Source organism: Anabrus simplex, chromosome 1 (assembly GCF_040414725.1).
Source record: "Anabrus simplex isolate iqAnaSimp1 chromosome 1, ASM4041472v1, whole genome shotgun sequence".
NCBI lineage: Eukaryota > Metazoa > Arthropoda > Insecta > Orthoptera > Tettigoniidae > Anabrus > Anabrus simplex.
In genome coordinates this window covers 1,546,585,739-1,546,598,756 of record NC_090265.1, presented here as the reverse complement: position 1 = coordinate 1,546,598,756, position 13,018 = coordinate 1,546,585,739, and the positions used below count along the sequence as shown (strand labels likewise).

At 36.7% G+C, this 13,018-nt stretch overlaps 1 protein-coding gene across 1 annotated transcript in view; it reads left to right on the top strand.

Annotated features, from left to right (window-relative positions):
• The window catches only part of LOC136862145 (cAMP and cAMP-inhibited cGMP 3',5'-cyclic phosphodiesterase 10A-like), a 422,768-nt gene that overhangs the window by 355,117 nt on the left and 54,633 nt on the right, over positions 1–13,018 (top strand). Inside the window, exons 9-11 of the mRNA XM_068226202.1 lie at positions 5,186–5,331; positions 10,463–10,691; positions 10,772–10,927. Coding sequence (XP_068082303.1) covers positions 5,186–5,331; positions 10,463–10,691; positions 10,772–10,927 — 531 coding nt within the window. The remainder of the gene's footprint in view (positions 1–5,185; positions 5,332–10,462; positions 10,692–10,771; positions 10,928–13,018) is intronic.

The following is a 13,018-nucleotide window of genomic DNA, read 5'->3' as shown; positions in this document are numbered from 1 at the left end:
TTAGCTTCGTCGACGTTAATGTCTGTGCAAATTATGCATCTCGGATTTGCTTTGCAACCTACCGCCCTATGCCCGGCTTCTCCGCACTTAAAACAAATTTTGCTTCTATCTGCACCTTTGCAGTTTCGTGCATGGTGTCCATACGAAAGACATCGAAAGCAGCAAGATACCACGATCCTTTTTTGGATTCTACAATCCAACCATCCTATTTTAATTTTACCCATATCTAAAAGTTTCTGGGCCTCCTTATCTTCTATCTCAATGATAGCAAGTTTTTGCCCTCTGCTGTTTGGATTTTTAATTGAGACTTTCAGTTCTCCTTTGAAATTCTGAAGATTCTGTCTTACAGCTTCCTCTACATCTAAAGCAGTGGTGATACTGTCCATGTCCCGAATTTCCAAGGTAGTGCAGGGAGTTAAAGTCTTCACATCGCCATCCGTTCCAAGGACATCTCTTTAAGATTCATTAAAATTGTCCCTGTTCTCGTTTTGTGTGTCTTTATTAAAAGAGTCTGAGTTTTACGAATAGATCGAATACTCACACCGCTGTCTTCTGGTTTTATTTTACTCCGAATACCCTTCAAAACATCTGCAAAAGTCTTGTCGTTTGTAGGTTTGATAAGGACAGCATCAGAATGATCCCTTGATTTTAAATGGGTCCATTTATCTTGTTTTTTCCCACTATCAATGACCTCCATTCTGCCAGTATCTACCTTATCTGTTAAAGGTTGGATATCTTTATCCTCCTTCATTTCCTTCTTCTTGTTTTTTTTTTTTTATAGGAAATCTTGACCCATTTCTCCTTATCTTTCTCCTCCCCGTTCGTCCCTAACGGTGTTGTAGGCAATTCATTTATCTCTATGGTTGTTTGTTCCCATTTTAGATTTTCCCTAGCTCTCTTCCAGGATGTCCTGCATGCTGCTCCAGCATTGAGAGCTTCCTCCAATTTTCGCAATCCATTCCAACTTAAGGTTCTTAAGCGGAATAGCTAGAATGCTTTTCACCAGTGCCCTAGCGATCTCAAGATGTTCCTCATCTTTACGCTGTTCCTCCATTATTATTTCCTCACTCCTCCCATTAGGTACTTGCGTCATATCCTGTGTCCCAATACTGGCACATTCAAGTACGTTTGCACTCCTATTCTGACACGAAAGAGAGAGCTCTACCGAATCTCTCTGAACTTCTGCCTCCGTCATCATGCAAGAAAGGAATCTAACTGGCCATGACTGAGCTGCGGCGGCGAATAATAATAATAATAATAATAATAATAATAATAATAATAATAATAATAATAATAATAATAATAATAATAATAATAATAATAATAATAATAATAATAATAATTGCTGCTTGTTCAAGAAAAAATGTATCATGGAACAAACTAGAGGGTACGAAACTTTTATGCTTTTATGCTACACGTGTATTCTGGCATAAGTCATAATATAAAAATAGGATTCGCCTAGCTCTCAGCACATATAGCAAGAGAATTACTAATATCGACGGGTAAGAACAATCCAGTCCATTAAGGTCCTAAATAAGCTCAAAAACACCCTAGAGCTCCTCATTTCTTTACCACTTTTGCATTCCGACCAAAAATTTGTAATCATAAACACTTTAATCTGTCCCAGTTTGGTATATAAATTTCAGACAGTACCACCACAAAAGATTCCAGTCAAATTTACAAATTATGCTGATATTATGGTTAGGGAGGCATTAAAGGAAATTTTGCAACTTCCCATAGATGCCCCGAATGATATGATATACGCTGAAATGAAATTTAAAGGTCTGGGTTTATTTTGTGTATCATGGGAAATATCTGCAACATATTAGTACATGCAAAATTTTGAAATCTTCCAATAATAATTTTCTACACTCAACGAGAAACTTACGGTATGTCAAGAAATCAGCGCAAGCCTCGCCGCATTGAATGTAGCAGAAACAGAATGTATTCGAGACAAAAGACATGGTTTTGTAGAATCAAAGAAAGTCCGACTCGAATTGAGAAGAAGAGCTTTTGACAACTGGAGCAAGAAACAGCATAAAGGCAAAGGTGTAGTCCTATTTAAACAGTATACTCCAGCGAATACATGGATTCGTAATCATAAAGGATTGTCTTGCAGTGAATGGCGTGATGCAATAAAAATGAACGCCAATGTTTCTGCTGTGCGTACTGTACCTGGCAGATCCCAGGGCAATAGCCTCTGTCGGCGTTGCCACAGAGAGTTCGAAACTCTTTCGCATGTCCTGGGAGCCTGTCCACATGGTGAATTACTATGCACCTCACGTCATAATGTAGCCAGATCAATGATAGCTAACACTCTGAAAGGACAAGGTTATAATGTCTATGAAGAAGTACACGGTCTCTCCAACAGAGGAAGCAACCGACGCATTGACATTATTGCTTTTAAGCCATCCTGTTCTGAAGGTTTCATCATTGGTCCAACAATTAGATTTGAGACCAATGAAAACCAGCCGGAAGAGGTCGATGCAGAAAAAAGAAGAATTTATGCAGAAACGGTGGACTTCTACAAGCGAAAATATAAGCTGTCATCCATTTCTGTAATCGGTTTGATGTTAGGTGCTCGAGGAACCATACCTACATTTTTTGTCAACTTCTGCAATACCTTTGGGCTAAATAGAGATTTTATCTATAACATCGCCATTACCACACTCAAGAAGTCCATCATGATCTTCAAGAACCATGCTTGCTGACCTCAAATAAATGTTTGACATGCCTCACTTGATTGCCTACATTTAACATCATACGATCACATTATTTATTGTATCCACATCCATTATTGTTGTGAAAGTACTCTTTGTCTTTGGGCAACCTGCAGCTGTTGCAGGAAGATTGTATAATAATAACAAAATATTAAAATATAATTTTCCAGAGCATTTCAGTTAAGCCAGGTTTCAGTTAAGCAAAGTTCGGTTAAACGGGGTTCTACTGTATCTGGTGCTGTTCCTTTAATGCCATCTCCTCACAAGAGTTGGTGATTATAATGGACTCATAATTTTTTCTTATTTTGTATTTTCCATATAAGGGTTGTAGTATACTGGATGTTAAACCAATGTCAGAAGTTCCAAGCCCAGGGTAATTTTTTTCACCCATGTCCACATTTCCCTTCATTCTGCCTTCTGTGATCAGTTATATCAAGCTGCATTTGTCATTTCAAAAGATGTAAAAATAAAGGCCGCTTTCTTGCATTTTACAAAAGTTAAGACATCATGATTGCCTGGCATGATAGAGTACCTCCCCAGTGATGACATGGTCTGAATATTCTGAGATACATCCACATTTCAAAGGCCTGAAGTTTGTTCATTGATGAAGCCCTCAAGTCCTCCTTTTGACGCTGTAAACCAGCATGGATAACACATAACACACCAACGAGTTTTGAGTCAGAGGTCACAAATGCACTCAAGATTTTTTCGTTTCACTGACACGCTTCTTGTATGCCAATTCTGGTTTTGATTTCAACATCTGAATACATTCTTGTGTTAGTAAGCATCCCAAGTACTTGAAATGCAAAAGCCTTTTAATGTTGTTTCCATCCAGGGTGAAAACAGCATTAGAATTTATTATGATTTTACCAGAGGTACACCCACCCTGTACATTTAAAAGAAGCGACTCGGAGAATGACATATAAAAACTAAAGCTCGCAACAACTAATACAAGAAGTTTGGGTATTTCACTATAGATGTCTCTACCATAAACTTATGTTATGCCCTCTGGTGTGAAGAGTGACTATTAAAACTGTAAAGTAATTTTGTATTCTAAGGTTTCCTAAACTAAATATATTATTTTGTTTTTGGTGTGTTAAAATTTACAACACTTCTATCTCTTCCGGCCAACTTAAGATGTTGGCCAGTAGAAAATTTTGTATATTTATTTTTCATCCAGTCAACAGTGTCTGGTATTTATTTAATTACCCAATAAGAATTTGGGGGTGTGGCGGGCCTTTGCTCAAAGTTTTCTGGAACCTTCTCCTCGGGTATAAAAGCTGGCACATTTTTGGACCAGGTTGTCTTATTGATCATTCTGGTCTACTGATTGTGTGTTTATAAATGAGGTGGAGGCACCTCGTCCATCTTCGAGAAGTCCACCAGCTCAAGGTAATGGCAGTTCTGGCTTAACTAAGTGATAGTCTTTGAAAGCTAACTCGAGGCCAAGGTTTCCAATCTTCAATAATATAACTGTAATTTTCTAAAATGTAAATTTCAAACAAGCTGAAGGAACTTGACCGAAATCCCTATCAACTTGATTTTGAGGTGACTATGATTTTGTAACCTTTTGCAGTTTGTAATCATTGTGACTTAAATATTTTCTCCATCTAGTCACCACAGTAATATAGGCTTAGCCTCTGCAACTTCGGGCCATAAGCCCAAACAGGATTTGAAGCTTTTCATTCCAATTTTGATTTTTGGGCCAGTAACTTTAACCTGTTGTTTTTCACAAAGGCCTGGTAGAATGGGCACTCAATACGCCTGTTATACTCCTTTCATCCTTTTCATGTGAAGATGTTAGACTATTGAGCTTTTAAAAATAGTGGATACGGTTCTATTTTGTAAACTGTAGGTTGTGCCTTTGATAGGAGTGGATATTTCTGGAAATAGGTTCCTAAGTTTTAAATTTTATGGAACGTTCTTTCTATCAATGTAAAGGTTGAATGGTGCCTTTGGAAGGCTGTAATGTTATAAGGTTCGGAAAGTAGCATCATAGATAAAATTGCAGAGCAAAGATGGTCTTACTAATAGTGTAAAAGAAATTGGGAGATCCTTCTTCTTGATTATGGATTGAATGGAGCATTTGTGCTCAAGTAACACTTGTAAATTGGGAGCTTTAAGCTCAGATTTTTAATTGGCAATTTTTGTTGATTATTCTGATTTTTCCAACATTGTACCTATTATAATGAGCTAGTTCTGTACCTGAATTGTTGCTTTCTTAGCAAAGTGTAAAATTTAAAATTTGAAAAGAAACCAAAAGATAGCAGAGAAAGAAATATAGCAGTAACTTTAAAGTTTTAAATTAATCTTCTGATTGTCTTATATCGACCCATTCATGCCCGCACCTTCTTTTATCTCTGTGATCCACACAAACGCAGAAACAATGATCAAACAAATAGGTACCCTGACGCTCAATATTCCCTCTCATACTGATGTTGTATTAGAATATGTGCCTTATTCAGTGTGAGAGAAGGAACTATGAATTACTTGGACGATTATGGTTTATAGGTTATCTTCATCCTGTTGTGTTAAGGGGTCTTTGGAACAATAACCAGAAAATGGAGAAGTCTGATGCCTTGAAGATGAAGGTGTCTTCAAAGACAGAAGGGTTATAACTGACAGGAAGAAATAAAACATTAGCTGGACTTTGGAAATCTAATCATTAGGTCTCCATGTTATGTTTAAAATCAATAATGTTACAAATGATATTGATTCATGATTTAGGAATATCGGAATTCCATCAAGACTGATATGCTGATGTACCATATGAAGCCATGTAAACATGATGTGACAACCTTATCAATGAATCCTTCTGTGGATGCTCTGCCTGGCGACTTTACCACGTAAGGAAAACTCAAGCTTTGTTCTATTTAGTCAATTTGATTGTACAGTATCTTTGGATTTATTCTTAAGTATGGGCTGTGATTAGCATTCACATAGCTGCTGGCTTTTTACTAACATTCTTCTTCTTCTTCTTCTTCTTCTTCTTCTTCTTCTTCTTCTTCTTCTTCTTCTTCTTCTTCTTCTTCTTCTTCTTCTTCTTCTTCTTCTTCTTCTTCTTCTTCTATCCAGGGAGCTCCTGGATTTGGCAGTGAATTATTGACCTCCACTTCTTGCACCTCCTTGGAGACGCAAAAGATGTGTGTCACTTCTGGGGTACTCCGTAGCTCTCTATCCTGACCCAGTTTGGTGCTTCATGTAGTCTATTATTGTGGTGGGCTTGCCACACCCAAAGGTATTTTATATCTAACTGCCAGGTTTCAATGAGGCTGCCTCTAATCTGGAGAACAGATGTTTTTGCAGCTGTCCTCAACTTGAAGAACAGATGCTGCTTGCTGGATTTCAGTGGTATTCCCTCCACTTGGGGACCAGCTAGTTGGCCATGTGGTTAGAGACGCACAGCTGTGAGCTTGCATTCAGGAGATAGTGGGTTTGAACCCCACTGCCGGCAACCCTGTAGATGGTTTTCCATGGTTTCCCATTTTCACACCAGGCAAATGTTGCGGTTGTAAATTAATTAAGGCCATGGTCGCTTCCTTCCCACTCCTAGCACTTTCCTATCCCATTGTCACCACAAGACCTATCTGTGTTGGTGCAACGTAAAGCCAAGTGTAAAAAAAAAATAGAGGAAAAGAAAGTACAAGACTGTCATGTTGCAGATCTCCAACATCAAGTATTATTGGGTATGGTTAGTGTTTGTTTATTTCATACCTCTCCAACTGTAGTAGATTTGGTGGTGGTTGTTTTAAAAAGAAAAACAGTGAAATATTAGCACTTCATGATGATAATTAGGGAAAGATGATGTCCAAACCTTTGAAGATAAAAGTGTTGGTTATATAAAGACAACACCCATGAGGGATGGAAAAGTAAAATTACCCTAGGCCTTTCTTTTGCATTTCGTTTTTAAATGAACAGTGAGTGCATATTTGTACTCACCCTACATCTGAATCTAAATACTACCTGTGTCTCACGAGAAGTCACGGCAGCTTGTGGGTACAGCATGAGTAACCCATACTGCACGCTAAGCTACAAACATTTACTGTGACAGACAGTGCGAGCTCTCTGAAACAGGCACATGTTCACTATTAACGTGTTTATATGCAGTACTTATAATAGGCTAAATGTATAACTAAAGCACAATTGCACTACCACTTTGAAGCTTAAGAACAGCATCTCATTTGGCAAGAGTAACCACGGACGGAACAGATGTGTATTGTCAGGCCTTGAGACTTGTGATAGGCGCATGCATGGCAGCCATATTTACCCTCGTACCCCTTACCCCACATACATGTGGCTTCTCATCAGATGACCATCCTAAACCATTTCAGTGTCATTGTCTGCCTTACTAATGGGTACATGCAGTAGTCTCCTAGGAAGTAACAGTCTACAGTATTTCAGGTAAAAGAACCAAACCCATATAAATTAGAACACCTTCATATGTCTTTATTTCATCAGCTTTAGTGTCTTGCCAGGTAGTATCAACAGTGCCAGTTATTCTTTGTAAATACTTGCTGTGAATATTTGCCTGCTTTGCTACTGGCTCATAAAATTCCCATCCCACAAATAATTCAATTTTTTCCTTCTAAATTCCAGGAAGGTAAATCTTGATTTGAACCAGTATTATTTTCCCATATTTCCAGTTCATCAAAATTAATATTGTATCTCCAGATATCATTAGTAAAATTTCTCTGCAGCCTTGTTCCTCAGTCTTCACACAATATTTGTTCACGATTTTCATGATTCATGGAATCTTTATCACTACTTCATTCATCAGAATACAATTCAGAACCACTACTATCTCAATTAAGTCCCATTTTGCGATCATTCAAAGAGTTTGACACTATTCCTTGATAAGTAGATGTCACTCAAACACGAGTAATCTCTAACTGTCAATAAGGTGCTGTGTCATGGGAGTGCAGTGTGGTTTCACAAGATCCTTTAATATTGATGTCAACACACTTCTAATGATTGCGTGTGTGACGAGTGCTCTGGAGCATTCAGCAGGCAGGCAAGTCATGAAACTTGAGCACTCTGGAGCATTAGGAACAGCAAAGGGTTGGTGGTGTTAATGGAAACAATGCCATGCTTGGCTAGGACCCTGTTTGTTTACTCTTAGGAGATATAACATACACAAGTGAAACCATTTTCAAAACACCTAACACTGCAGAAATACACAGAATACTCAAGATTGAAAGAAGAAGAATCAGAACGTACATAAATAAAAACTACCAAGATAATGGACACTGGAGACTAGCTTCTAATGGTACATTCTACAAGGAAATGGAACAAACTGTAATGAACACAATCAAGAAGAAACAAATCTCATTCTTTGGACATCTACTCAGAACACTTAAAAACAGGTTCCTCAGGAGAATTATAGAAAAATTATGAAGCACTAAGAGCAACATTAGATAGATTACAGACATCAAGGAAAATATAGGAAATTACAATATAAGATTTTAAATCAAAACAGACAAATTGAAGAAACTCACAGACAAACAAACCAGACTAATAGTTCAAGATCAATAGATAGACAATGGGACGTGTGATTTCAGATGAAGAAAGAAAGAAAGAAAGAAAGAAAGAAAGAAAGAAGGAAGGAAAGAAAGAAAGAAGGAAAGATCCGAGCTGAGAGAATGATGATGTATTGGGTTGACAGGAACCTGAAAAACCATTTTTATAAAGCTGATTATAGAGGTTCATTAAAGGCCATAAAATATAAATAAATAAATAAATAAATAAATAAATAAATAAATAAATAAATAAATAAATAAATAAATAAATAAATAAATAAATAAATAAATAAATAAATAAATAAATAAATAAATAAATAAATAAATAAATAAAATAAATAAATAAATAAATAAATAAATAAATAAATAGTTATGAATAAAAATCTAGATTAAAAAGAAGAAAATGGCAGCAACCCCATACAAAATTCATGTCCTGATGAGTTATTACTGGAAACCAGGATCAGAAGTAGCTGCTGCATTTGAAAAATCTGTGTAGTTGAATGCAAAGGAGTTGTCAACAAGCATGTGGCTGGGAGATGGTTCCAGCAATTCAATAGTGAATGAACAGCATTTGAAGATTTGTCACGTTTCAGAAGATCTTCTACCTACGATATTGAAAATACTCTTAGACCATTGCTAGAGAATCCTTTGATAAGTACCTGTAGAAAGTCAGATGTCTGTTTTTCACAAAGGATAAGAAAGGTTGTGGAAGCAAAACTTTATAATGTTACAAACATGATAATAATACTGTATTTTGGGATTTTGACATGTCAGGAAACAAGGTGAAATTCTTTACATTTCACAGAGAAGTCTTGCTCGTGATCAAACGAGATTTTCTTCTGAAGATGCAGAGCAAAGTTCTGCATAAAATGTAAAGAATTTCACCTTATTTTCTGACACAGCAAAAGTCTAAAAGCTTATTATCATGTCTACAATTACAGACTGTGAAAGCATCAATAAATATTTAAAATGATATGTCATTTCATTCAGATGTTTTCTTTTGTTTACAATTTTTGAGCATTTCTCAGATTTAACTTACAATTGTTTTACTTTAGCATTGTGTAGTTTTGCTTCTTATCGGGGAATGCCTGCCACAACAATAATGGAACCAACTTAGCTGATATGAATTCAAAGCTAAAAGAGCCGAGTAAGTTTATTTTGGATAATCAAGCTTGTTTGAGCAGCCAGTTTATGAAAGAGTGTTTTAACTGGAAAACTCATTCACCCTATTCACCCCATTTTGGTGGCATTTGGAAAGCAGGGGTTAAATCCACCAATTTTCACTTACGCTGCATAATGGGAAAGGCATTATTAATATTCAAAGAATTATATAGCTTGCAAGCACAAATATCAGCCATTCCTGGTGATTGACCTCATTGTTTTCCTACCCTTTTGGTATATGCCCATTGACACCAGCTCACTTCCATATTTTAATATCCTTGAAATCTGTTCCTAATCCATCTCATCTCATCTTCCTGAGTAACATCTGTCTCGATATCAATGAATCCAGCAGACTCAGCAATATTTTAGTCCTGTTGGTCCAAGGAGTATATTTTAGAACTTCACTGTCAAATGAAGTGGAAATCATCCCAAAGTGCCATAAAAGAAGGAATACTTGTGGTGAAGGATGACAATCTACCATCCATGAAGTGGCAATTGGGATGTGTAACAAAACTTCATCCTGGAAAGGATTCGGTAATGCCAGTGGCCTCATTAAGGACTGCAAAGGGGGTAATATATAAGAGCAGTGACTCAGTTATGTCCTCTTTTTATCAAAGCTTCTGCTTCAACTGCTAATTAACATGAAATCTGAGATCATACATGTTCATTTGTATTACTTACTGTTAATGATTTGTTGATTTAATGTATTTTTTTTGTAAATCTCATGCTGATAATACCTGACAATATTTTCTAGAGTTATAAGCATTTGTTAGTGAGTCTGTTCATACGTAGTTTATGTGCCACTAATTACTTTTCCAGTTTTGGAGGCACCAAAGATCCAGAAATTTCATGAGAGTTCTTCCATGTGGCAGTAAATCGACTGACTTGAGACTGGCATATTTGAGCACCGTCAAATACCACCAAACTGGGCTGAGATCAAATCTTACAACTTGGGTTCCACATTCTGAGCTACTCAGCCCCCCAAAAAATAGTACTTTTATGTGTGGAGAAAGTCTTGAAACTTGTTAATATTACAATTTAAGTTACTAATTTGTTCAGTTTCAGCTGGTACCCAACAGGTTATGAGGATAGCTTAAGCCAGCTTGTGTTATACATAATGGAAGATTTATTAGGAGACATTATCAGTGAGCAAGAACTTTGGATCCAGTTTATTCTAACTGTGCAGAAATCCTATCGGGATAATCCTTATCACAACTTTGAACATGCTTTCAATGTGTGTCATTGTATGTATAATATTCTCAAGAGGAACACTCAGGTGTTCTCTTCAGTGGAGGTGGGTAATAAATTGTGATTTTAGGTATATTTCTTCAGAAACTGCTTTTTATACCTTCTAACAAAGTATTTTTGTTTTAGGTTCAGGCTCTTCTTGTGGCCAGTCTTTGTCATGATCTTGATCATCGAGGATATACCAATAACTTCCTTCAAATGACAAATCACAGTTTATCACAGTTATATTCAGAATCTCCTTTAGAAAATCACCATTTTCAAGTGACTATGATTATAATAAATGTAAGTAGTTAGTACATTTTTGTTGTTGTTCCAAGGAAATAAAAGGCATTTATTTAAAAAAAATTCATCAATACATTTACTTTAGTCTCGCATTGACTAGTGTAATACTCACTCACTCACTCACTCCGTAGGCTTCTGAGGGACGTGAAGTTCCTGTACCGATCTCACAATACTCTTCCTCCTTTTCGATCTTGAGCATGCTCTTCCCATTTATGAATTTGGAGGGTCCGGCATACGTTGTCAATCTCCTTCTTCCAGGTGCTTCGGGGTCTTCCTGAAGGTCTTTTCCCATTAAGAGATCCCTTGTATAGATCCACTAGTGCTCTGTTATCCTGCATCCTCAGTGCATGTCTATTGGATTCTATGACACCCATTATAGTGTGTTTTTGAGAGAGGGTGTAAATCTCATAATTAGATCTTTCTGCCAGCTTTGAGAGATAGGATTATGTTGTCACCCCAATATGATGCCAGCAGGTACAAGAGCTAATTTCCTGATAATCTTCTCCAGTGCAATGTTGAATAGAAAACGAGATAGTGCATCCCCTTGTCTCAGACCAGTTTTACCGGGTGAGTTGGCCATGCGGTTAGGGCCGCGTAGCTGTGAGCTCGCGTCCGGGAGATAGTGGGTTCGAATCCCACTGTCAGCAGCCCTGAAGATGGTTTACTGTGGTTTCCCATTTTCACACCAGGCAAATGCTCGGGCTGTACCTTAATTAAGGCCACGGCCGCTTCCTTCCCATTCCTAGGCCGTCCCTTTCCCATCGTCGCCATAAGACCTATCTGTGTTGGTGCGACGTAAAGCAAATAGCAGACCAGTTTTATTCTGGAAAGAACTTGATTTTCTGCCCTTGAGCAAAACACAGCAAAACACCATCCATACACAGTTTCCACATGTTAATTAATTTTATAGCAAAGCCAAACTCCATCATGATGTCCCACAGCCCTTCTCTATGGATTGAATCATATGCCTTGAAGAAATCTATAAAGAGATAATGAACCAACTCCTTGTGTTTCCACACCTTTTCATTAATAGTTTTAATTGCAAATATGTTGTCTGTACTGGACCTGTTACTACGAAAACCATTGTGATAGTCCCCACTAACATTTTCAGCAAATGGTTTTAAATGCTGTAAAAGAATGAAGGACAGAATTTTGTAGGCCGTGTTTACAAGAGATATACCATGATAATTTTGAACTCTTCCTTATCCCCTCCTTTATAAATTGGAACACAAGTGATTCCTGCCATTCTTTTGGAATAACTTCATCATGCCATATTCTTAGAATGACCTTATATATGTATTTATGTAATCTTTCTCCACCATATTTAATAAGCTCAGCAGGAATGTTGTCACTACTTGAAGCTTAATTTTTTAAGCGTATAATACTTTGTAGTACCTTTTGATATGATGGCTCTGGTATTTGTTCTTCTGATGGGGAACTAGATGGTTTACCAATACAGGTTTCTGGATCAGCACAATTCAATAAGGAATTGAGTATTGCTTACAGTAATTTAATAATTTGTCCTGATCAGCAACTAAATTTCCAGACTTAACTCTCATAATACTCAATCTTGGTTGAAATCCTTTTTTTAATTGTGTTGACAGTTCCATACATCTTGCAGATGTTCCTGTTTCTGTAGTCATCTGAGATTGATTCTCTTTGTTGTCTCAGGTAGACTTTTTTCTTTCTACAAATGAATTTACTACATTCTTTCTATTTTTCTCTGTATAGTTCCTCAAGATCTACATTCTTATTAGACTGCAGCCACTTATTATGCCATATTGCCACTTCATTAACTGCATCTTGACATGCCTCATCGAACCATTTCTTTTTCTTTAATAATAATAATAATAATAATAATAATAATAATAATAATAATAATAATAATAATAATAATAATAATCGTCATCATCATCATCATCATCATCATCATCATCATCATCATCACCATTGTAAGTTACTCTTTGTTTATGTTCCACTTTCTCTTGGTTACAAAAAAAAAAAAAGAAGAATGGAAAGGAACCTTGGAAGAGCACAATAGGCTCAGTTATGATTTATTAAAAGAAATAAAGGAAATCTTGAGAGAGTAAG